The sequence below is a fragment of the Plectropomus leopardus genome, chromosome 14 (genome assembly GCF_008729295.1).
Source record: "Plectropomus leopardus isolate mb chromosome 14, YSFRI_Pleo_2.0, whole genome shotgun sequence".
Classification (NCBI taxonomy): domain Eukaryota; kingdom Metazoa; phylum Chordata; class Actinopteri; order Perciformes; family Serranidae; genus Plectropomus; species Plectropomus leopardus.
The window spans coordinates 15842552-15869218 of NC_056476.1; the positions used below are offsets into that span (position 1 = coordinate 15842552).

Consider the following 26667-nt stretch of genomic DNA (forward strand, 5'->3'; position numbering starts at 1 on the left):
TTAAAATACATCTAGCTTCAGATAACCACACATGCATGAGCTCACATTTTAATCACAATCAACGTGTTAACAGTTCTATTACCACCAAGTTACTCATGATGACCATATGTCAAAAGACCTCTCTTCTAAAATTAAGTTCACACCTTGCAGTATCTGTAACCAGCCTGTGCTATGTGTCAGAGTCACTTCAGCTCAGGAGAACGGTGGAGAAATAATTGCTTTCGAAGCAGATGACAGTGATTCAAATTATTCAAGGCCCATCCTCAGCCACTGAGATGTCAAAGTGTTCATTGCAACGAATGCCAAATGCCAAATCAACATTTCATCAGTGACTCTGAATGGATTTAAATTCAGTATATCCATGAAATGCTGCGATATGCTGCAGTAGACTGACACTGAAAGTTAATGCCAGCAGTTGAGAAATCAACTGTCAAAGAAAACACAACTGTGTCTTTTGCCTGAGCAGCAGTTACATAATGAGACCACATGCTGATCGACTTGCTACATTTCACTCACAGATGTGACTTTACACTGTGAACTGACACCACAGCATCCCGGCTGTGATTTCGTCTTACATTACAGATGTCTTCAACATTAATGCAAAAGAATTTTGGGATGTGTAGCAACCGCCGTTGCCTCATGGGTGCATGCTGTACGTTACAGCAAAGCTGTGGCAAAAACAATAGTAAAAACAACAGTATCTGAAAGTCTAAACATTCAATATCATTCTTGATATATACACAGGAGCTGTGAAAAGACAAGGCTAAATGTGTTTCCTCCCCTCGAACTGTCGCCAGTGTTAGTAGTTTACTGAATAAACATTTTGCAATAGACAAGCTCCTGTGCCAGAGTGCGTTGTTTCTTCATTCATAATACATGGGTCTCCTCTTCCATTATTGATTCACTCTGAAGTCAACTTTACCCTGGGGTATGGCATTCCTTTTGTTTCAGAGTGTAAGGCAGAATATCTGTGCTGCAGAAGAGTTTGTAAGAGATTCAAAGAGAAAAGAGAAAAGCCACTATTTTGGATAAGTGCACTGCAGCAAACCCATAAAAATATGTCACTGGAAGTAAAAACAGACTAGGAAAAGGGCTAAATTGGGGGAAGGGTGGGAGGACGAAAAAAAACACAGAATAATTTTAGCTGTGCCACAGGTTCAAGCTAAAAAACAACGCAATTACTAGCAGAACAAGGCTTGAAAACAAAAACTGGATATACAACCACGCATTGTACTTACAGTTTAAACAGTCATTTTGCACTTACAGTTTATATCCAAATCATTAAAAAACACATGTGCTTCACACACAGAAGAGCACTAAAATCAGCACAGTTTTAAGGTGGACAACCAAGGGTCTTGAGTTATGGCCAAAAATGTGTGTTATGAGGTGACCGTGACCTTTGACCACCAGATTCTAAAAAGTTAATTCTTAAGTCCATGTGGAGATTTGTGCCAGAGGAAACTCCCTCAAAACCATCTTCTGATATTGAGTTCACAAAAATAAGATGGATGCAAGGTCAAGGTGACTTTGACCTTTGAACACCAAATTCTAATCAGCTCATCACTGAGCTTATGTGAATGTCCGTGTCAAATTTGAATAAATTTCCTTAAGGTGTTTAGGAGATATCGCTTTCACATGAATAAGACAAATGCAAGGTCACTGTGACCTTTGACCACCAACATCTAACCAGCTCATCCTTGAGTCTACTCGAATGTTTGTGCCAAACTTTAAGAAATTCATTCAAGGTGTTCTTGAGATATATCTTTCACAAGAATGAGACTGATGAGGTCACAGTGAACTTGACCTTTGACCTATGACCACAAATATCTGATCAGCTCATCACTGAGTCCAAGTGAATGTTTTTGTAACATTTAAGAATTTCCCTCAAGATGTTGAAATATTGTGTTCACAAGAATGTGCTGGATGGATGGACGTACGTAAGTACAAACAACACAAAAACATAATGCCTCTGGTGCCGGCTATCGCTGGCATGGAGGCATAAAAAAGTCGAGATTTGGAAACCTGCCACTCTCACTTCTAACAAACTCCATCAAAGTTTGCCTGGCAGAGGACAGAGGCCATTATTCCTTTCTTTTCATATGTGGAACAAACCCCATCGGCACAATATTACTCCAAAAGCTCAAATAAACCAGTCAAACAGGCTTGGCGAGGACACACCCTTTGAGCTCTCTCCTCCCCTCCTCTTCATCATCATCGCCATATCTAAATACATGACGACAGCAGATCAAGCACATATTACTACAGTGTGTATGGATCAGAGAGACACAGGAAGAGAGACGGACAACATGCAGATGTTTAGATGGGTGGCGGGCGCCAGTGAGCGATTAGCACTTTAGGGCAATAAGCTGGCAGGCAGTTCCTCCTGGCAGCTGTGGCACAAGGCTCAGCTCAGCTCGGCTTTAAGAATCTACATTATAGACTGACACACAGACTGGCAGAGGGGGAGAAGCTGAAGGGGAGGGAGGAAGTCATTGTGGATGCGGTGGTCGACAAAGATAAGCCGGCTTCCTGAAGCTCATTGTCGAGTGAAATAAAGTGTGCATGTGTCTCTGTGTACGTGTGCAGGAGGGTAACATGAAGACCCTCAGGGCTGCAGCACTGCTTATGTTCATGTCATCCTCACACCACTTTTCCATTATTCACTCATTTTCTGTCTCATGTTTTTCACCTCCTATAGTTTTCCTTTATCTCTTTTTCTTCAGAGGAAGTTTAAAGGGCACTTTATATGTAACTTTTCTCTCCTTCTGTCCCTGCTCGTGTTAAAATCTAACTTATCAGCTGAAGACGTCACGCTCGAAAGCAGCTGCAGCCGGGTTGTGTAGAAAGGAAGGGGTGATGGCGCAGAAGGGAACAGATGGATTCACAACGAGTCATGTTTCCGCTGGGCATAGCTTTTCCTCCTTCCTATTCTATAAAAGCAAAACCAAGAATCTACAGCCGGGCTCTGTGAGGTCGTACAGTATGTAGGGACAGCTCTGCTTTGAGCTAAATACTAACATTAACATGATAACTCAAAATGACAATGCAAACATGCTGATGTTTTGCATGTTTAACCCTTTGAAACCTGGGCTGACATCACCTTTCTGGTGCTGCATTCATACAATTTGACACAACATTTGAATGTAGGCTGCATTTAACATATGTTAAATGTTAAATGCAAATATGTTAAAGTCAGGGGCAATTCTATGACAATCCATCTAGTGGTTGTAAAGATATTTCAGTCTGGGCCAAAGTGGTAGTACCACTGACCATCAGACCAACACTGCTATCCATAGAGCTATGCTGCTAGTGTGTCTAAAAATGAACACACCTCAAAGGGTGATGTGTGGAAAACTATGCAAGAACTATAAAGAAAAATAGCTGATACAATAGTCTACAAAGGGTCATTCACATCTTAGAATCCAAATCCAATCTGACTAACCTGCCTACTGACACTTTTTAACATTTAGTCGACTGTGTGTGAGTCTGTGTATGATCAGAGGCCTGGAGAAAATGCAGTGCGTAATGTTACCATGGGGCACTGAGACAGATAAACATCTCAATAAAACTTGAGTCTGACCTGCTATCTGTAGGTGCAGGACATCTTTCCCATGGGAGAGCTCTTTGCTTGGGTAATGACTTCCACTCCTTCAATGAGCACGCCCACACCACTGGGGTAATATCACTTCTCCTAGATAGTACTCCTCTCTCCTCTCCCTGTGCACGGTCCGTGTTTAGCACCCAGAGACTAAAATAGTTCATTTTGCAAAGAGCAGTATGAGGCTCCCTATCCCGGCCTTACTCATAGGCGACTGGTGGGTGCCTGTCTGTGCGTGTGCGCCTGCATCTGTTTGTGTGTGTCTGCACAAAGTGGGAGATAAATTTAGCCGATCATTAGCATAAAACCCTTTTTTCCATGTCATTAAGTCGCTACCCCTCCTTCCCTCCACTCGCCCTGCACAGCCCATGTGACACTACACTCCTGTTCTGCACAGTCTCATTTCATTTCCATCAGCTGTACTCCAGAGTGACTCATGCAGATTCACGACGCTGCTGCCAGAGAGGAGAGAGGGACTCCACGTCTTGAAGTCAAACTCAGCCTGTGTCACAGTCTGTATGCAAAACAAAAAAGTGGCTGTGGAGCATGTGTGATATACCACACATACACTGTCCCAGTCCTCCTTAGAGATTACTCACACAGAAACACCCTGTTGTCAGCAGTTTCCATGTAAGGTGAGGGCTGGGGAGAGCACTGATGTCTAATTCCCGCAGAGGATTAAAAACAGCTGATGATAAGAGTGTTTGCAAATGTTACAAAGGGCGTGGACAGAGCAGAGAGTCAAAAAAAGAGAGAGACTCAGAGATGTGATGCAAAATGTAGGGAAAGTGCAAATTATCACACAGGACAAACTACTAGACAAACTATTGCTTCCACTGTTCATGAAGAAATAAATGTAGCCTTCAGTCGAACACTTGGGTAGAAAAATGTAACAGGGAAAACCAACTGGTGCTCCATCTTCTGCCATTCACCCCCATCTTTGCCTGGAGAGGATTGGGAGGAGCCGAATGTCTACCAATGTTCTACCAAATTCAAACACACACACCGATACACACACAATTTGCAGACAGAAACTGACATGGGAAATGTCATGACTAATCACATCTTGATAAATGTGGCAAAACCGGTCATAGCTCTGACTTTTTTTTTTTGTGTGTGTGTGTGTGTGTGTGTGTGTGTGTGTGTGTGCATGACTGCATCATGCTGACAGTACTGGAATGACAGTATTCTCGTTCTGAGCACCAACACAACAAAGCTTTGACTTGTTTCGTGCCACTGGCAGTGCCCCCTCTGCTCACTCGCAAACTAACACACAGAAATCAAAGAGGAAAGTCTGACAGTTTGACAAGTTCCTCTACCTAAAGTCACAAGCCTCCCTGCTGAGTAAAACTGCATAAAGATAGTGGAACATAAGTACACAGTTAAGCCCACGTTTAAGAAAATCAGCTGATGAGTTGGTTGGATGGTTTTGTGTGTACGCAGACACAGCCACAGATTCAATATGTGGTTGTGCTGATGCTAACAACATAAAAACTTAGTTCCCTTATGTGTTATTTATTGACTCATCCACAAGTGTAGTTTGATATGAAAAGGCGGCATCATTAAATACCAAAGCTGGATCACATGATAGTCGCATGGTGTTAAGGCCAAGAGACACCAAACCGACTTCAGAGAACTACCAGCAATAAAAACCCTCTGCCGTGTGGCCTCCCGTCGCAGAGTCTCAGCCAAAAAGTTGGACATGAACACACCAAACGGACAGCCAATCGGAACGCACATTCGGCACCTGCGTGAAAGGAGATTCCCCTCCACACCAGCAGACGGCGGTTGTCTGTAACAGTCATTCGAAACGGGAAACCTGATGACTGTCATGGCACTAGTTAGCCAGTTAGCACATTACCAATACAATCGAATGCTGAAAGAACAAAACATATTTACTGTGCACCAGTGAACAGCAACGCAAAGAACCCAGAAACGTTTCTGCTAAAAAGCTCAATGGCAGAAGACAAGCAATATTACCTCATACAACACGTTTGTTTCAACCTCACTCCCTGTTAACTTAAGCCGTTTGTTCGTTTCTCTTTTCATGCGCTGCACTGAACGGCCAATCAGAGTGATTTCAGTCGACAATGGGCTCCACGGCTGCCGCCGTCACTTCAACATACTTAATCAGCAGAAAAAAGCCGACGAGTGATGACGAGGGCCAACAAGGGCCAACAAGATGGGACACATCGACATTAACAATATCTACCTATATACACTGAATAAGTCAGGGGTCCACCAAATACACAGAAAACCATGAACAATACTCACTTCATGGATGGACATTTCATAGATAGGTAAGCAGGTAGCCCACTTTAACACCAGTCAGCATCACAAATAATGATGAAGATCCACATTTTGTTAATATAGGTTAGAAAATGTGTGTGTTGATGCTAACAATCACAAGAAAAGGTGACACAGAGATCAGAGCGGGACAAAGGAAGCATGCAGAGATGCACACACACCCAGAGTGTTACAGCCTGCAGTGTGGCGCTCTCCTCTCTGAGCTGATCCACAGATCCCAGTCAGGCTCTACGGTCAGGCCGGCTATTAATAGCCAAACAATCAGCCATTCCCCACAAGGTAGCCAGCAGCAGTGGGCCAGAACCGCGCTCAGAGTGTGCGTCTGCTTTCTTGAAACACGTGAATCCGACTTAAGCAAAGATTACAGGGCTGCTTTTGGTCAGAAACGTCATTAGAGCAGCTAGCCTGATGCCTCATGGGGAAAGTGTAACAATAAAATAGTGCTATCACAGCTGGATGCATTTACACAGTGATGAGTGACCTTGGGTTGATGCTCTCAGGGAAATGGACATACAGTATGTTAGCATGTCAGAGCATGAATGAATGCAGAGCAACAGAAGTACAGAAGAGAGGAAAGGAAATAGTGTATGCTTTACAGAAAATGTGAATCTTGTAGAGTTAGGGTGCCAAACATTGTCCGTGCACCCTTGAGTGCAGACATGTCTCCTTCTAGGCCCCCTTCTTATTTTATTTCCTTCTACTGTGCCTTACATTTCTCAACAAGCTTTTGATATTTTGGATATGTGCAATTCCTAGCAAACACCTTCCAGCTCTATAATTTAGCCAAGAGATTCACTGGCATCATTACAGAGAGACGAACAAACAAAGGGGGATAAATATTATTAAGAAACAGTCCACACTAGGCGCAGGTAAACGATGCAGTCTGTTTTGCAATTTATTTTTTGGCCGAAAAACAAATAAATTGATTTAATTACTGTTGACTGACTATGTCATCTTTTATAAATATTAGGGATACATGATAATATCGGCACATCATTGGTATCAGCAACCAATATTGGTTTTAAAATTAAATATCGGTCTTAGCCAACACGCTGATTTCTGTTGATATGACAAACCGATATATTTATTGATTTACTTTTTTAATTTACAAAGTGAACATGTACAAAACATCAACCAAAGTTGTAGTATTTTTCCTATTTTGTACAATGAATGAATATTACATACGGTGGAAAGCAATGCATTTTATATCTCTATCTACTGATCAGCCACCATAATGAGAGTATAATAATATGATGTTAATTCCACTACAGAAGCGACTTGACGATCACTAAAATTAGGTGGAATATATCAGTATTAGTATTAGATATTGGTCATATGAGTTGTAAAATCTATGTAAAAAATCCAATATCATGCATCCTTAAGATATACTGATGCTGCAAATCTCCTCCACAGTGCTGATAATATATGCAGGGGAGCGTTGTTTGATAGCTTCTTTTGATATGCACATAACTCTTGCACAGAGAGTCACAAGCAAAGAAACACTTTTGAAGCATTCTTGGGCCAAATTCGGAGCAAATCCAAACTTGCCAACGGACACTGCTGCTGTTATCTTAGGTTTCAGACATCAGTGCAAAAGAATGACAACATAATCCAGCTATCTATGCAACTGTAAAAGACGGTCACTTGATACCCCCAGCAGCCAGGCGGACAATATCTACTCATGCACGTCTCGTGTATCCTGAATTGTGCCCAGCTTCCTCAGTATACTGTATGTTCACCATATAACAAATTAGCAAATAACCAAAAAATAAAAGATGATGATGACATCATCGGCTGCCTATGTCTCCTCTCCTATGTCTATTTTTGTGCTGTTATAAATCAGTGATATTCAACAAACAAATCCAAGCTGATTTTTAATAAGTCACAATGAATAGAGCTGTACATGCTGCATCAAGTTTGTTGATTATTATAAATGAAGTGGAGAATGAGTTAATGATTAAGTCTTTTTTTCTAGGTGTCGTTAGTCTGGGGAGAAGCTGTTATGTTTTATATGAAGGATTTATATCTGATATATCTTATACGTGTCTTCTTGTATCCTAACATGATGTCACATCTACATTTGAGCAGAAAAACACACCAGTAAGCAAAGATAAAGGAGCCAGAAATGGTGGACTTTCATGCTGTAATGTGCTGTGAAAGGCTAACGCAGCTAAAAGGCAGTGAGTCAGAGTCTCAAATTCTCTACCAAAATTACTGGCTCTGTTGCATGCTTGGCGTGACCAGTAAGCCAGGACTCTGCCAACAACCTCTGAGACAGCCTCTACCCAAACTTCAACCACCACCCTCATGTTGTCTCAGCTGAAGCTCCTTAACATGAAACATATAAAGACAGTTTCAATGAATGAGCATTGAAACTGAGACCAAAGGTGATCCTCTCTTCTTTAATCCATACTTCTCTCACTGTTTGTAGCTGATAGTCTGCATTTTTTGTGAATGACAAAATTAAAATGTACACTATGAAATAAAGAGGACCATTAAAAAAACTACAACTCAATCATCACAGAAAAACTTCTCCCCTCTAGAGGGCTTCAGCGCTGTTGTTCTGTGGTCTAAACCGGGGGGGAGAACTCCTAAATAATATTAAGCATCATTAATGAACACTAACCCCCCGGGGAACTATTATAGTTTGTTCACTTACATCCACAAGAGCTTGAAGGATTTGGGAAAGCCGCCATTTTCGCCCAGTGAAGCAGCACATTAATAACTCGACATGGGACACAAGAAGACAAACTGGACAATAAATGCAGTATGGCTGAACAATTAATTGCATTTAAACCGACATCTTAATGTGAAAGAACGCAAGAAGAGAATGTTTTTTTTTTCTTACGTTAGTAAATAATCCAGAAAAAGGGAATTTCCAAAGAAAATCTTCTACTGAATCACAATAATGGTTTAAAAATATAAAATCTGATAATGAATCACAGTGCACCTTAGAGTTTCTGAAGCCCCAGTTCTTAAAAACACAAATGTGCCATAGTCCATAGAAAACACTCATTCTGCACTATTCCACCTAAAGGTCAGATTTACCAGAGTGTTAAAAAAGGTGTTTTATCTGCTCATTAGCTCAGTCAGGATAAGAGATTTATGGTCTTTGTAACAATAGCTTGTGTAGAGGGGAAATGGCATTTCCAGAGGAGACACTAAGAGTACTCCCAGTGTTGGCAGCAACTACCTCGATGCAAAAAAGAAAGCAGTCAGTTGCTATGATACAGCACCAAATATGCAAGAGTCCTCAATGGTGTGCTAAGAGTGAGCAGACAGCCTTTAAAAAGCAGATCTTTACAAATGACTTCGTGCTCTGGCAAGAACCTGCCGTCGAGCCCTCAGATAAGTGTTAACACCTACAGTGGAGCGTGCAGGATTCATAAACACAATTCACAGTTAAAATCAAAAGTCCGGTACTCAAAACTTCACGAAATGCTCAAGTGTCAGAAGTAAACACAGCACAAGAGGTTGGTTTTTTACTGTAATGTTACAAAAGGCTGTAAATGCTAGGCCTATGTTACATAAGCATGTTAAGTAACTGGCATTTGCTGGCTGGGTGGATGTTCTCTGGTTGCTCTACTATGGTTCTTGCTTGGATACGTCCACCATCCACTCCACTGGAACGTCCAGTGGAGGATGTTTTGTCTGATCCCGTGTCTGATTTCATGAGCGCGATTTACAGCTGGGAAAAGGAGTTAACGACATCATGGGGTGGCTCATTACAAGATGCAGTTTGTCAGTGGGCGCATATGCTTGCTCCAAATCGTGTACAGTAAGCTTTTGATCTCTCTCACCATTTCACACCTCAGAAGAGAGAACGAGCGCAACAGTGATACTAAAACAACTTCTGTTAGGCGTTACTTTACTGTGTTCACTTTCTATATTAAAAATAGCAGCAGCTCAATGTCAAACAGTGAAGTGATGAATACAGCCGAAACCTCATTGACTGGAGGCAATCAGCACAGCATTTTGCAAATATCATGTTCAATAAGCACGTTTGATACAGAGAGAACTCACTCAATACAGAGCGGCGATGAGAGCCTGCCAAATAAGTATACATGTGTTGTTCCATCTCAAACTCGACTCTTGATTTGAATCAGTCTTGTTTTTAAATAGACATCTGACCAAGTCTGATCCTTTCTCTTTTTTAAATTATTTTATTTTCCTTTCATTGTGTCTCTGACGGAGCGGTGTAGAAGATTTAGTGGCATCTAGCTGTGAGGACTGCAGATTTCAACCAGCTGAAACTTCTCCAGTGTGCCTAGCATTAACACCAGGTCTGAATAAAGAAGTTTCACATTACAAATCAACACTGCTGAGCTTGTTGTAAACAGGCTGCTAGCCAAGCCCCTGGTAATGTGTACACACCTTTGTTTTTCCATAACTTAAAGATCCAGATGGTCACAAGGTTTTTAGTGGGAGCTGAATTATCCGCAGAGGTCTCCTCCTCTTTAAAACAAACAGACCAGGTGATTAAAACTGGTAAAAACACAGATTAAAGCACTTTCAGATATAAAAAAATTAACTGTTTTTACATCACTGCTCATCGTGAAGGGGTGGCTAACTACGGTGGCTAACGCGAAAAGACGAATGTCCCTATCCAAAGCCTGCGTTTGGTTTGTCCATTCTGGGCTATTGTAGAAACATGATGGTGCACTATAGCTGATTCCATGGTTGAGGACGCACTCTCTATATAGATATTAACATCTTCATTTAAGGTAACGAAAACACAACAATGCTTTCAGGCAATTACACACTAAAGAAAACAAACTTCTTTTTGCTAATACACTCCCCTAAATCATACACAATTAACCTTTAAATGCGGTTCTGTTCCATTTATTTATCTTATGTAAACAAATGAATTTATTCTGTGTTTGGTGAACTTGCCTTGCTCACTTAGACTATAGACAGAATTTATTCAATTCTGTAGAGCAGTGTGCCTCTTAAAGCACGGATTATGTGGCCATTTATGGCACAGGTGACCAGGTTCAAGGGAATCAATGGCCCTGAGGAGTAAATATTGTGAATCGATCCCGCATTTAGAGGCTGAACTTTTCAGATGACGACGCAACTTGTAGTTAGGGATGATCAATAGTCAGACTGACAATTTACTGGAGTGTAGAGCCACTGATGTAAGGTGACAGAGGGGTGGTGAGTGTGTCAGAGTCGGTTTGTTCCTGTAAAGGTCCATCGGCTGAACCGAACGCCCTTACTGACTTACCGAACGCCCTTACTGACTTACCTCAATGGAATTACAAGTGACAGTGCAAAGTCACACCAATAAATATTCAAGTCGTCTCATTTATATTGGATGCATCTCCTTCGTCCCACTGGACTCCTGGCCAAGAACAGTGAATGAACCAGAAAGGAGCAGCTGTTTCACACAAGAGTTTTGTAGAGAAATTATAGGACTCAGTCCCATCATCAGAAAGAGACCGGCGGCCTGGACTCAAGCTGAACATAACAGCTAACAAATATCAGACTGTAACAATTATCAAAGCAACAAATACATATAAACGTTGATGGTTCTATCATACCCATGGGCAAATCTTCAGTGCTGAACTTGCCTAATAGCATTCAATCTGCAACATCGGATATGTCGGATATCTCCTAGCCTCTAACTTGCAGCTGAAAATCATCCCATGAAAATATGTTCTCTGCACTGAATATGTGCTGTGCCATGCAAACATTAAACTGGTCCTCAAAGCTGAGAGCGCAGGCTTTTTTAGCACAGAAACCAAATCCACCCTCATAACACAATACCATTACCAACAGCACTAATGAGTTAGTAAGCTGAGTCATGTGGACGTCCACTTTTGAAGCTACACAGAGCACTTCAGAGTGAAGAGGAGGGACAGATGCACAGACTTCCCTGCTTATCTAGATCTACTTTTAGACAGCCCACCTATGTGTTACAAACAGCGACCAATACTGTTTTTTCCATAATGCTAATAACATAACTTTTTTTTTTTGATGCTTTCAGTATAATGTCTTTGCAAGGAATTGACCCCACACCCATGGCAGTCATCAACATGCTTTAACCTTAACAATACAGGACAAAGACACATACAGAGAGAGCTGAGAGGAAGGCAGAGCTTGTTCCAGAAGTAACAATATCGCATTCAAAATCCCTTTCGCTTTTGTAGTAACGCTTATTGCTAAAAAAAAACAAAATACAATATAAAAATAATAATTATAATGATAATCCAGGCCAACTAACACTATTTCTCATAATCCCTAAACCACCACAGGTAAAACACAACAGTCTTTCAGGAGAGGCAAGGCGAGATCAGACATGTCCGTTAAACACCTGCCAAACTGGTTCATATTTAATCTGTTTTTTTTGTATGCCAACAAAGAATAGAAAAAAAAAGCACTGAATGAGAGATTGCACTGAATTATGGAGACACTGGAGGACAAAGGATGTGACGTCAGGACGTCAGGAATGGTCAGTGTTCGGTGTAAACACGCAGACAATTCAGCGCAACTTCTTTAAAACTACCATAAGCCAAAGTTCTGCCTGTTTGAAACGCTTACTTCACTACCTGTTGTACACACCCACTAATGTTATCAACAAGTCTTTCCATATTTCCCAGGAGAAATCACACATGCTTGTGTTGATTGTGCACCATAATAGAGGCAGCAGCCAGCAGCGCTCCATTAGAGAGAGCTGAGGGGAAGGAAATCAATTGGAGGCATAAGACTCCCCAGAGAGCGCCAATTAAAGACAAAGGGGAGGTGGAGAAACTGACAAGACCCGAGGGCATAAAAGTAAGACCAGCGGTCCCGAGCCAGGGGTTTTGGGGACTCAGTCAGCAGCAGGGGACCATTGAGGGAAGCCAAGTTTGGATTCTCCAGGCAAAGCTCCAAAAATCTTCATCACTTACAAAAATCCACTCATTAAAAGAAAAAAAAAATAACTAATGAGATAGATTTTCTGAGTCTTTTACAAAGATCCACAGATACTGGCATCTTGATTTTCACAGTAAGGACAAGTTGTCATTATATGTTTTCACTTTAAGCTTCAGTAAAACTCATTTTAAGCGAGGCATTCGGTGGTGTTCGAAGCGTGCCGCTGATAGCAGGGAATTGTCAGTGGATAAGAGGAAAGCTGGGAGTCAAACCCTCATCACTGTGTGGGCTCAGAGGCCTACAGTACAATAGCCTGGCGGAAAATGCAGCAGCAACAACAAAAGGAAGCTTGTTATCGTGATAAAAGACGTGGCCGTTGACTGTGACAAACTGCAATCCAATATGTCACATAAACAGAAGACTGATTGTACAGCTGGGCAGCGAGCCTTTTGTGACCACAGGACACACAGCAGCACCGCCTGTACACTGTGCGCTTGTACCTTCAAAACTGTAGCTTTATACCACACGTTGTTACACTGAAATGATGCATGAGCTATAAAACCAGCATGTCGACTGTATATTCCTCAACAACAGCATTAAAGCTCTGCTTTTCTGAGATAAAATAGCAAAGCTAGGATGTATTTGTTGTTTTGTTATTTATTTATGGAACACAAAAAGACCAATGTGTCAGTCAATTTCTCAGTATCAGAGTTAGAAATGAATTTGTCAAACAAAGCCAGTTTACTCCACAGTACCGCCACACTCTTGTCAACAACAATCAGCTGACAAGATGTTTTAAGGCCACTGCTGACACTGAAAACATTACGTCATACAAAATCTCTACTGATCCAAACACTAAATATTTACCATCTGTGATGATGTCAAAGACAACAAAGAAACCTCACATTTTAGGTTTAAAACCCATCACTAATGTCAGCTTATCAGGTATACATTGTCTAGCAAACACAACACTGTGCAGGTGGAAATTTCCACACTGCTGTGCCCCTGAGAGACATCCTGTTGAACAGCAGTGCTGACAACCTGCTGGATGCATGCCTCAGTCAAACCACCTTTACCTTGAGCATTCAAAACGTCAGTCAAAAAGATAACACCCATTGGTGTAGATTTCAGGGGGGATGAAGGCGACACATCCCGCTCTACTATGATCATGTGCATTTGTTGTCTCCCTTTCACATAGGTTACATGCAAAACATGCCATATATATTCTTATTTAACAAATTTTAAACAAAACTGTGAAAATCACCCCATTTTAACAGGTATGGATGAAGCTCTCACTAAGACAATCCTGACAACAGCCAAAACCAGGGCAAATTTGACCTGTTTAAGTCATTCAAGTTGCAGAATTTAAGTGTCATCTTATCAGCCTGTCATATTGGCAGAAATGTTCATTTCGAGCCAATGCTAATATTTCATTTTATAGCTGTTATCTGCCAATAACAATGATGTGCCGATATTATCATGCATCCCTTTACAACATAAATTGATGCAGAATGGGCACAAATTGGTGCATTAAAACTCACCAGAATACAGGAACTGAACTGTTTGATGCTTGTTTCATTTCTGTGTTGAAACAGAACCTATGCCCTTGAGTATATATGCATGCATATATGCACGTATCAGTCACTTAAGACAATGAAGAGCTGTACAAACAAAGAGCAAGTTGTGAAAGTTTATTGTATATGTGGGGAAAGGGACTGTGGAGGGACTCACTGGGAGCCCAGCTGCTGCATATATTGAAACAGTAGCAGCTGTGGCAGGACTTCACAGCTGATGCTACAACCTAATGCGTTACAAAAGTTCCTTCTCAAAGAAAATAAACCTTTCAAACATTATTTTGAATAAATAAATAAAGTGCCCAGGTTTCTAGCGCAGAGGCTTACATTTCAGAGAGATTGCTTGAATAGGGCAGTGTCTGATTTTCTGTCATAAATAGCACAATGGAACCAGCTAATACTTGATGACTGCAAGGCACGAGGATGTATGAGTCAACTGGTTTCCAAATTTCAGTCTGAAACTCAATATCATGCTTTATGATGCCACGGCCTGCTGGATGCATTATTGGGGAAAAAACAAAAGTGGACCTGAAATCAAACCTTGCAGCACTCTGCTAATGATGTCAGCATGAAAATAATACTACTATGATATCAACATGTATCGTCTACAGTGAAAGCAAATGTCCAGCCCAAGAAACTGGACCTGACTTAGTCACAAGCTGCCCTAAAAAAGGCTTGCTAACCTGCAAGGCAGCTCTGCTTACTTGTGTAAATGTTTCATAATGTCAAGATGGGGGATTGAGATAGATCAGTAACATGCATCTGCAGCCAAAAACATCAGTAGAAGTGTGCTACATGGTAATCTGAAAGAGTACTTAACTTCTTTTGAAGGGTTGTCTTTTGCAGAACAAGTGTGCACAGATGTCTACAGCAGTAGCCAAACAAGTAGATGTTTAAACTATGTGGGGGGAGGCCAGCTGAGATACAGTAAAATGTCAAGGATTTTCTTGATGAACACTGTCAGGTCAATGCCTTTCAGACTGGACAGCACTTCATACTGTACACGGCCTTCACTCCACAAGGTTTATGACAAGCAAATGAAAACAGCTCAATGCAACCAAATCTGAGGCACACACAGCTTGGGAACAGGATGTGTAATTCGAGCCTATAAATCACATTTTTCAGATCAGAACCACTAAACAGTGCAGGTGAACACTGTGTTTGTGTGGATGCAGGAGAACTGTTAATGAGAGTGGACGGGCTGCATGTGATAGAGAGCGTAAGAAAAAGAGAGAAGAAGAGAGAAGGAGCAGCAGAGCGTCAGTTCAAATTTCACAGCTCCCATTATAGCTCTGACACAGCCCAGTGCACAGCCCTGTCTCTCCCATTGGACACATACAGTCCCAACAACATACAGTGCGGTGCTTCACTAAAGCAGCTTCATAAAATTGAGTGTCAGTGTCTGTGGGCCACACAGATCATTCTGTATGAGTGGCGGTATTGATTTCTGTGGTGTAGACAGCAGCCCTGGCACAGCAGGGCACCCAGTTGGCAGGAAGCTACCAGACCTCATGGTCACAAGGGTGACACCTGTCCAACAAAGCAGTGTGGCCCCTGATTACATGTCCCATTTTTACAATGCCATTCCTTTCACCCCAGCTGGGATTTATTTAAACAAAGAGAAAAAACTAAGCATAGCCTATTGGTAACTCAGGAGTCAATATTTCAGTAAATACACATATGAAACAGTGGATGACCTCTGATTTCCTGCATGGCCATTATTTGACTTCCTCTGACTACAGAACTATGGCACTGAGGCAAAGGGCATGACACGGTCAGAGGCTAATATTTTTAAGCACTGGCCACACAGGCCACCAAGCCCCTAAATTTGGTGGCCAAAGTACATTTTTGACGGCCAAATTGAAAACATATATAAAAAGCAAAATAAAAATAGGTGAGAAAAAGGCAATTTCACACAATTTAACATTTCATGTTCCTTTGAACGCAACTGTTAGTTCTGCTGTGTTTATTTCTGTTAGCTGGTAGCTCTATTAGCTCTGTTAGCATTATCTGCAGTCAGCTCTGTTAGCTCTGCTAGCTCTGTTTGCTGGTTGCTCTATTAACTTGGTTGTAGCTCTACTGACTCCATTGGCTCCACTGGCTCTGTTTGCTGGTTAGCTCAGTTAGCTCTGTTTACTGGTAGCTCCATTAGTCTGGTTGGCTCTGTTCACTAATAGCTTTATTTACTTAGTTAGTTCAGTTTGCTGGTGGCTCTGTCGACTCGTTAGCTCTGTTAGCTGTTAGCTCTGTTAATTCGGTTAGTTCTGTTTGGCAGTAGTATGAGCTGCTTTAGCTCTGTTTACTGGTAGCTCTGTTAGCTCTATTTGCAGGTAGAGATATTAACTTGGTTAACTTTGTTAGCTGGTAACTCTATAAACTCAGGTAGCTCTATTTGCTGTTAGCTCTATGAACTCGGTCAGCTCTAAAAGCTTAATAGCTCTCCTAGTGATTCATGATCTCCTCCTACTGATAACAGCAAAAAAATGTGCTACATTGTCATAACTCAATTCAGTTTATCATTCATTAAGACGATTTTTCCCTGAGGTGTCCTGGAGACTGGGACGCCACCGGGACGCCATTAGTCTTGAGCGCTAGCTAGATGTTTGCTGTTTTCCTAAAATGTTGAACTTAAAGCCACAGATGAATTGGGATGTTTGTGGAACTGTAACACTTTTTTTCTTCAACCGCTGTTTAGAAAAGTAGTCTCATTTCGACACAGGCTCATTCTCAAGAGAGAGCCGACAAAACTTAGAGCCACAAAGGACCGCCTACAGGAGATATTTTATGGCCATAGAATAGCTCTTTGTGTCCACAGGCAATCGGGCTATGAGTAATGTCTTATCCTGCTATGGACATAAAATAAGCTGTAGAAAGTGTGAAAACAATTACCATATGTCCTTTAATGGGGTACTCTTAATAAGATTTTCTTCCAAACAATTAAAAAATATGTTATCATAGTCATTATAATAATTATTGTACTCAGTTATTTTAAATATTCAAAAATATTAAGTAGAGGACACTGTTGGGTTCCACTGATGTGTACTCATTTTCCACTGATTAGAGGCATAATAATGAATGCACTTGAGCTCCTTTCCAAGTTCAGACAATGTGTTAATGACGCAGAACAGATCACATTAAATAGTGAATTCTCACTACTCCTGGGTGGAGAGACTTAATTAAGCATTCCAGTCAGTACATGCAGGTATGAAGGACAAAAGATGATAGGATAGGTTTGTTGTTTGTTAAGAGGTTAGTCACTGTGTACATGGGCATGAGCATTGCATTTTTAACAATCTCATGTAACACGATGGTGAGACTTGTGAACCACCAACAAGTTTACATATGATTTCAAACATGCAAATTTTTACTATCACAGTGGAGAATACAACACATCCCACCAAACGCACTTAGATCCAGTGGTAAGAGCAGAATGAGTCATGAGGACGCAGGGGAAGGAAATTGGCTCATCTGTATGTGACCCCATGCTGATAAGGAAAGAGTAAAGATAAGAACAAGCGATTATGCTGCTGATGACACGGGGTGAAGATGCACGGCAAAACGATGCCAGCGTAATAAGAAAAAAGAAGTCCATTTGTGAGAGAAAAATCCATTGTTGCTCTGTACAAGAAATGGTTACTCAAACTTATAGCGGCAAATGAGGTGAAATTATAGAGGATTCCCTGGTGTTAAAACTAAACTGGAAAACATAAATTAAGTTTCATTTAGGATCACAATGTACTTTCGGTGCAAGAGAATATCACCTGTTGTTCTAACAACAAGCAGTATTTGTTACAGTGGCGCTAAAACATTGTAGTATTTAAGACTCCACTATATTAAAACTATGAAAACCACAGTATAATTGGAGGAAACCACTGTAGTTAATATGGGATATTTCTAACTTTTCTCACACAAGCCACAGTGGCACTTCAAATTGGTGTTCTTCCACAAAAGCGTGTCGAACAAACCCCAATCTGTGCTGGTATGACTGTACGCTTTCACACACAACCACAGACTCTGCTGAGCTTTCAGACAATGGCTACGGAAATGTACTTTGCATACATGCAAGTGTAATGGTGTAGGTGTGGTGACTGAGAACGTGAAAGTGAAAAATGTATTTGCAGTGCAAACACTGGGCACATATATTGCAATGAAATACACTTAAAGAAACAGTGTGTGAGATCTAGGGGGATTTAGTGGTGTCTCGTGGTGAGACCTGCAGATTGCAACCAGCTGAAACTTCTTCAAGTTAGATTTCCCTCTGTGTTCATTGTTCAAGAGGTTTTTATAAGGCACTCAATTACCCACAGGTCTTGTTTTCTCCCCAAAAAAAGGTAAATATACTACACATAGCAGTTTGATATCATTAAAAAAGAGTGTTTTTCCAACACTCTCATTGCGAAGGGGCTGCGAACTACAGTGGCTAACACAAAAACATGAATGGCCCTATCTAGGACCAGTGTTTGGTTTGTCTGTTCTGGGCTACTGTAGAAACATGGCGGTGCAACGTGGCAATCTCCATAGACGAGGACTCGCTCCCTATGTAGATCTAAACAGCTCATTCTAAGGTAACAAAACACAACAGTTCTTATTTTAGGTGATTACACACTTAAGAAAAGCAAGTTATAGTATTATTTCCCATTTCTGCCAATAAATACCCTTAAATCCTCAGCCTGGACCTTTAAAGAAAACTGAAAAATAATCCCATAATTACAGACTAATCTCATATACAGTGGTTACCCATAACATTTCAGCGCTGCTTTAAAATGTGAGAAGACTGACAGAGACATTGTGGTGCATTTTGTCATTACAACAAGCAAAAGTGATACTCAGAGTGGTCTGTAATCATAAATCACACGATGTTATTTCTTTTGACTAGGTAAAGGCATGTCAAATAATTTTATTAAGCACTTGGGAGGGACTTGTGGTTGTTATTTTGGCTTATGCGAGGGAAGTACAATTTTATGGCTGTATTTTATATTTATTTTACCACTGTTTTTTTTTTTAAAGAAAATGTATGTTTTGGTTAAAACCTGCCAAAATCACACCATTTATCGAAGCCAGAAACAGCAATAACTGATATTATTGCTGGATTTTTAAAATTTCTGAGGGTCCTTGAATACATATTGTGAAACGAACGCTTCAGTCAGAAAAAACATCCAAATCTGATCTTAACAAAATGATACTCCATCAAAATTTGGAGGGAGGGTCATGCATTTTCCAGTAGTCACTCAGGGAGGTTCAAGGAAAAAAAGCTTTGGGGAGGGTCAGATTAAAAATAAATAAAACCATGAAGTCACACCCCAGCTGCCCCCCTGCTCTGATACATATAGAGCAGTCCCTGACGACATATAAACTGCATGGCTTTCTTAACATTGTGCTTCAGGTGGCTGCAAACTCAAAGACCACTGAATATTCATATTAACATCATGACAAAACTAACATCTGGTTTCATCTGCAACTACAGGTTGTCAGTTCTTTTCTATCTTTAGAAACCATTTTACATAAAACTACATCACGTTGTCTGTTAGTAATGAGAAAACTGTTACAATGAAGCAGACTGATCACTGCGGCCTGCATACACACTATTCTAGGGCTAACTTCAAGTAAATGTTGGGTGAAATTTAACCAGTTAATCCAGATTATAGTGGTGATCCGATGGAAAGCACATCAAAGGCTCTCTGAGGGTCTTTGGACCCCAGTTTGAGAGCCACTGGATTAGGCTCTGGGAACGATGGGAAGGGACAAAAGGCATTAGCTGTGGTGTGTGTCTTCACAGGAGGCTAGCTGATGGTGATAGTGAAACACCAACAGTGATTTCTCAGTAAATCCGCAATGTATGAAGGCTAAGCTAACCTTTGGAAAGAAGCGCTGCGCATCACCAGCCTCTGCACTTGTGCTAGCAAACAAACGATGAATTTGCTGTTTTAAAAATGTATATTTAACTAAGACGGTTAGTGTGTTGGCATTTTCTCCAATCCAAAAACATACCTGGTCAAGAGGGAGATTGATAATTTCGCTGATTGGCTGCAACAGAGTGGATCCAGTGCATGATGCTGTCGTTTGGGTAGCCATGCTTGGTCGGTGTCCGTAAATCCTTTCTCTCTCCGTCCACCGGTTCACTTCACTCCCCCTCGGCTGTTGCTGCGATGATAAATACGCTGCTGCCGCCGCTGCTGCTGTTGTTGCGACGGACTGGACGGTTGTCATCCACGGCACACATCCACCAAAGAGTAAAAACACCGAGGCAAGATAGTACCTGTTTGACCACTTTCCCTTTCGTCTGGGAACACGGGGCGTCGTGTTTTTATCGGGGATTCAGAGAGAGTACCTTACATTTGGTGATTAGCACACAGTTTTGTATTAATACCAGCCTAAGAGGTGACATTTTAAGTGTGCTAGCAGCCTAATTTTCCGATAGAAACTGTAAGAAATACAAATGTTCTCGTTTTAGAGGCGTCCAGAGAACTTAACGGTCGTTCATGTTTTGCGCACGCGCAGTAAATTATGTCGTGTCTAAATTAATAATCGCAATAATCACACCAGATTTCTTTATTTATTTATTTATTTATCTATTTATTTATTATTTATTTATTTATTTATTTATTTATTCATTTATTCAAAAGGGATCAGGTTCAATTTAAAACATGTAGTGTAACTATATGATGTGTCAGGTCAGAACAAAGACACAGTACAATAACATAATAATATAAAGTTGTACAAAAAAGAGAGGGGTTAAAAACCACACAAGACAAATAAATACAATAACACATGACATAAAGTGGTACAAAGAAGAAGACAAGAAACAGACTGTGCAAAACAAGACTACGTTAAAAAAGCACAAAACACAATATAAAGCTACATACACAATAGCACATCACAAGTGAATGCCTGTAAAAGTTAAAAACAAGTTTAAAGTCCAGGATTTAAGGTTAGTGAGCACAGAGCTGAGCAGATTTTAATTTTTTTATCTTTTGCTAGTTTCAACTTTTTGGCAACTTTTTTGCCAAAATGTCTTTGGAGACTCAAAATCAGTCCAGAAGATAGTCACACATACACATTGAAAAATAAGTATTCTAATGTTTCTACCATCATAAAATATTTTTTTAAGAACTTCATCATATACCACTTTCAACAAAATCAGATCTAGATATGTTTTTTAAAAACAACATCTAACTTAAAAATATGTAATTAAAAATAACTATTAATTCCTGCAAATATTACATTTTTTCATGTTACTATAATTTGCTATATAACTAATTTGGTGAACCCCTGTGTGTGTTCATACTTTTGTCTGTTTCATTATTTTTATTTTATATTTTATTTTTGTCTGTTTTGCTTGTACCCATGAGTCTCATTATTTTTATTTGTAAATGTTTGTATTGACCACTGAATGTACTATTTTCAAAACTGTCAATAAAAAGTTTTTAAAAAATGAAAAAAAAAAAAAAATCTGTTTTCCTGGTGATTAACCTCTTCGGTGGCCACTGATCAATTTTAAAAATATGTATATGTATGTACGCTACCCACAAATGAGACAACAGTCGATATGGTTGAGTCGGACGTGAACTATCTTGATAGCAGCGTCTCTTTGACAGAAATAAAAATGGTGATAATGTGGGTGGAGATATGACGGTCCAGCCTTACTCCTTTATATGAATCTATTTTGACCTATCGCATGGAGAAACGAAAAATCCATCAGCCAATCGCACTTTGAAAATGCAAGGGGGTCTTGTTAACAGTCTTCGAGGCAAATTGAAAGACCCCACCCCTCTCACATGTATAAACATTTCACACATGGAGGAGAAAAGTGTGATGTAAGGGCTGCATTTGGCAGCAGTCATATGAGGAAAACTACGAGGTCAGTGATGGTTGTTCAAAGTGAGCAGCGAGGCCTGCTTCTGCGCTATCTGCACTGGTATTTTTAGCTGCATGAAAGGAAAAGATCAAGTGCTGTTAGTAAATAGTGTGAACACACACTCACTGTGCAAATATCTAACAACCATGGACATTAATACTTTGTTATGCTTCATAACTAGATGTATTTTGTCAATGAACCGTAGAGAACCAGTGTAATCCATTCATTGTGTCAAAATTACACTATATATTGTTAAAAATATTTCAAATATACATTGTGTTTTTAGATTGGCTGTGCTTGTAAGATAAAAGAAGCAACAGAAACAAAAGAATAAAGGGCATGATGTCATCGTTTCCTGCATAACAATGATCGCACTGCATCATGAAGTTGCTGAAATCACAAATTTGTGATTTTATATATAATTTGTAATATACGAGTAAAACTGACTTTACAACTTGGCAATGACAATTATATTTGTTACTGAGCACGGTATGAAAATAAAGTTTCTTCAAAGAAAGGACAAAGTGAGCACCACATTTGTGTATAAAAAATGAACCATTGCAATTAATCAGATAGCAATTTGTTGCCTGAATCGTTATGCAATAGCCTCTGGAAGTTTAACCAGGAGCAGCCTTTTATTCTTTACTGTCTATCAGCACCACCTAGCGGTTAATGTATATTTTTCTCATTAGAACCTTAGATATAAGTGTTGTAGATAAATATATTGTATTTACTCAATCAAATCTGTGAAGAAAACATGTCCATGGATTAAAAAAATTAAGGATGTGCACTGAATAGTTTATTTATTCACAGTTCGTTAAAATATACATTTTGTAGATCTCAGCTTTTACTATGCGTACATTTTTGTTACCATAAACTTAACATAAATCCTCTGAAGTTGTGATCACACTTTGTAATTTAGGATTTTTTTCACCGAAATGATGTTTTATTTAAACGGAGTTTGCAACAAGGCACAGTAACCAATAGAGGGCAGCACTCACACACCCATGACAGCACATCTGGAATGAAGAGCAGAGCAGTAAAGACCCTCAGGTGCTCTGAAGGACAGGTATGTGCGTCTGCGCAGGAGGAGGACGTGGAGCTCCACCACATGATAAATGACAGCTACTATCTGGATCATCACATGAGCTGCAGTGAGAAGGTCATCTAACTGCACAGGCTTATAAAATTTTTTTAATAAAAGTTAAGTTTGAAAAAGGGCGCCATAAAGGGGGGTGGGGGGTTACAGGGCCCCAATTGGAGGCAACCCCCCCCCCCCCCGGAAAAAACTTAAATTAAAAAGTTTTGTTTTTTATTTGCTGTATTTCTTTAATCATAATTACTATTATTATTATTTTTCACTTGAAATGTATATTGAAAACTAGAAAAAGCCCTCTGAGACTCATCTTACCCCTTAAAGGCACAAAATTAGTCCAACCCTGCACCTTCATTTGTCTCTAAACGCAGCTAGAGCCGAGTAAGTGACTGCTTATGCTATATGACGTACACTGTCGTGTCTTTACCGGGGAAAAAAAGGCAAATTGAGGTTCCAAAAAGGAGAAGAAAGACAGCAAAGAGAAAGAAAGCAACTGACTTTGTAAAAACAAAACAATAACAAAACATCAAAAGGTGTGCGAAGGGAGACATGAATCAAGGGTGGAGGGGTGGGAGGCCCATAGAGATTGCTTATGCCCAGAATTTGGCGCTTCACCCCTGAGAGACACAGTGATGGCAAGGTCACCTTTGTTGAAATCATCTTGGTTGTGTTTTGCATTTGGGATATTTCTAGACTTTATTTGTGAGGCAAAAACTTTATAAGCCTAACAAATACCAGAACCTCAGATAGAAAAAGTGCTTCAATACTCCCAAACTAACAAACACAACACTGTAACACGCCCCCCCCCCCCCCCCCCTCATGCGTGATAATTAATATTTTTTATTTCATAGTCAAAGTCTGTGTGTCTCTCAAGATTCCTTATTTATTCTTATTATCGGTCTGGATTAGTAAAACTTTTGTTTTTTTACCCTTGTATACATTTATAGTGGTTGCGGTGTTAATAGAACCTGTGATTATGCAACACTCTGCTTATTGCACTTCTTGTTTTCAATGAGTTTGTGAAAAAAAACACATTTTGCTGTGGAGGAATACATATTTATGAGCTTGAATTTAAAACCCTGTCTGTAGAAGAATGACTCAGCACATACTGTGTGTGTGTGTGTGTGTGTGTGTGTGTGTGTGTGTATGTGTGTGCATGAGATGAAGGGTTTTAAATTATTGAACAACCCCTGTTTTTTGAGCCTGCACATCATATTGACTGCAAAAAGACTCCATCAAATGTTAAAGAAAAGCTGGCTGAGCAAAAACACTGTCGGTCAAAGTAACTTGCATAAGATAATAGTTTTTAAAGGTCCCGCATTTGTCTCATTTTTAGGTTCATACTTGTATTTTTGGTTGTTTTGTTGTTGTTTTTTACAACATGTTTACATGATTTAAATGCTGAAAGACACATTTTCCTCATACTGTCTGTCTGATTATACCTTATATTCATCTGCAACGGTCTGTTTTAGCGCCTGTCGGTTTGAGCTCCTCTTGTAAAAGCCCAGTCTGCTCTGGTCTGATTGGTTAATGTTTGTCAGTGTTTTCCATATCTGCGCTCTAAGTGTCTCTCCACCATCGTTGCAACCAGGGAGTGACTGTAACGGCCCTGTAGTGGTGTCACGTGTGAGGTTTGAAGTGGACCCAAATGCAGTACAAAATGAGCAGCCAGGTGTAAAAACAAAAAGTGAGCTTTAATGCTGATAAAATGTCTAAAAATCAGGGACCAGGAGGGAAACAAAGGAAATGGCTAACAAATGAAGGTGTGGCAGGCAACAGAAGGGTGGAGCAAACAAGACTAATACAGAGCAGGTGTGCAGGGAAGACTAACAAGGGTGGACAAATGAGGACAAACGAGACTGATATAACACAGGTGAAACTATTCAGGGAAACACACAAAACAGGAAGTAAAACCACACATGACACATGAGGAATACAAAATACAATACAAAATAAAACAGGAAACAGAACATGAGAAACAAGAAACAAGGAAAAACAAGGAAAACACAAACAGAAAACCCTAAAACACAGTCCAAAAAATTACACAAAAACCTAAGATCGTGATGAGCTGCACTTTCTATGTACCTTCACATAGTTGTGACATCACAACTTTTGAAACCTGGATAGACATCACTTTTTTGTGCTTATGCTTCAAACAACTTTCACAGGTATTTTAACTTTTTTCTCTAAGCAAATTGGTTTGATTTTCTTTGAAAACAGTAGAAAAGGAAATGAGAAACATGGCAAGAAATGCTCTGCAAACCTCAAGAAATTAGTAGATTTATTTAATTATTTTTTTTAAAAGAAGCTAGGGAAAAATAGTCCAGAAAACTTTATTTATAAAGATCACAATTATTTTTTACCAGCTTTTCCTGTGTTTTCCTCATTTGTTTTGTTTTTTCTTTCACTTTGTTCATCTTCTCTCTCTTTTTTTTGCTTTAGGTAATTTCTTGTACATTTTTAAAAAAAAAAAAACTAATATCTTACTTAATTTTTGGGTCATTTCTTCTTTAGTTGTTTATTGCCTTCCTCCCATGTTTTTGAAAGTAACAGGCCCATTTGCTCAGGTTTCAATGAGTTAATCTTGACTCTAAACCTTTCAGTATTTTATGAACTGAAGCAGTATTTGAAACTGATTCTCTGACAGACAGGAAGCCGCTGAAAAGACCTCAGAACTGGAGGGATGTGATCCACTTTCTCTGTCTTAGTGAGGCCTCCAGCAGCAGCGTTTACAATCAGCTGCAGCTGTCTGATTGATATTGCCTAAAATATGTATATATTTTGGATGCCCCCCCCCCCCCAAAAAAAAATCACAATGCATGTTTTTTAAGACTGCACTGCTCTCTGAAACTTGGATGTAAACATGTTGAAATATTCCCCATCGGAGGGAGCTCTTGATACATTTGACTTTTAGTTTGACAAGAATCACACCAGTAAAAAAATAGTTTTACTTTAAAAATGCAGGTTATTACTTTAAACACTTGTTCTGATCATTGGCTTTTTAAAAAAAAAAAAAAAAAAAAAAATTTTGGGGGGGGGGGGGGTGGGGATTAAAATGTGTTACAACAAACCATTATAAATAAACCATTTTTGGGCAAATGAAAGGCCTAAAAATCACATTCTAGACTGTCATGACATCACATCATCATCACTTTTTTTTTTTTTGTAAAAACGTTAAATGCAAAAATGACTTTTCCTACTAAAATAGTCACAATTGAAATATCAGTCAAAGCATACAAAATGTTTTACAAACACACAACAGACAAATAAATCAGTAACTACTCTAAAGAAACAGACCAAAGCTTTGAATTATTTCATACTTTATTATTCCAGTTTCTTTTTCCCATTGTGTGTGTGGCTTTAGGGTAGAAGGGAGTAT

General features: G+C 39.8%; 1 protein-coding gene across 1 annotated transcript in view; it reads right to left on the minus strand.

The window, feature by feature from the left end:
• Nucleotides 1-20557, minus strand: part of mboat2a (membrane bound O-acyltransferase domain containing 2a) — a 56747-nt gene extending 36190 nt beyond the window's left edge. The window contains 2 exon segments of the mRNA XM_042501051.1: nucleotides 20326-20469; nucleotides 20471-20557. Of these exon segments, the coding sequence (XP_042356985.1) occupies nucleotides 20326-20469; nucleotides 20471-20557 (231 nt within the window).
• Nucleotides 20558-26667: the final 6110 nt, after the last annotated feature.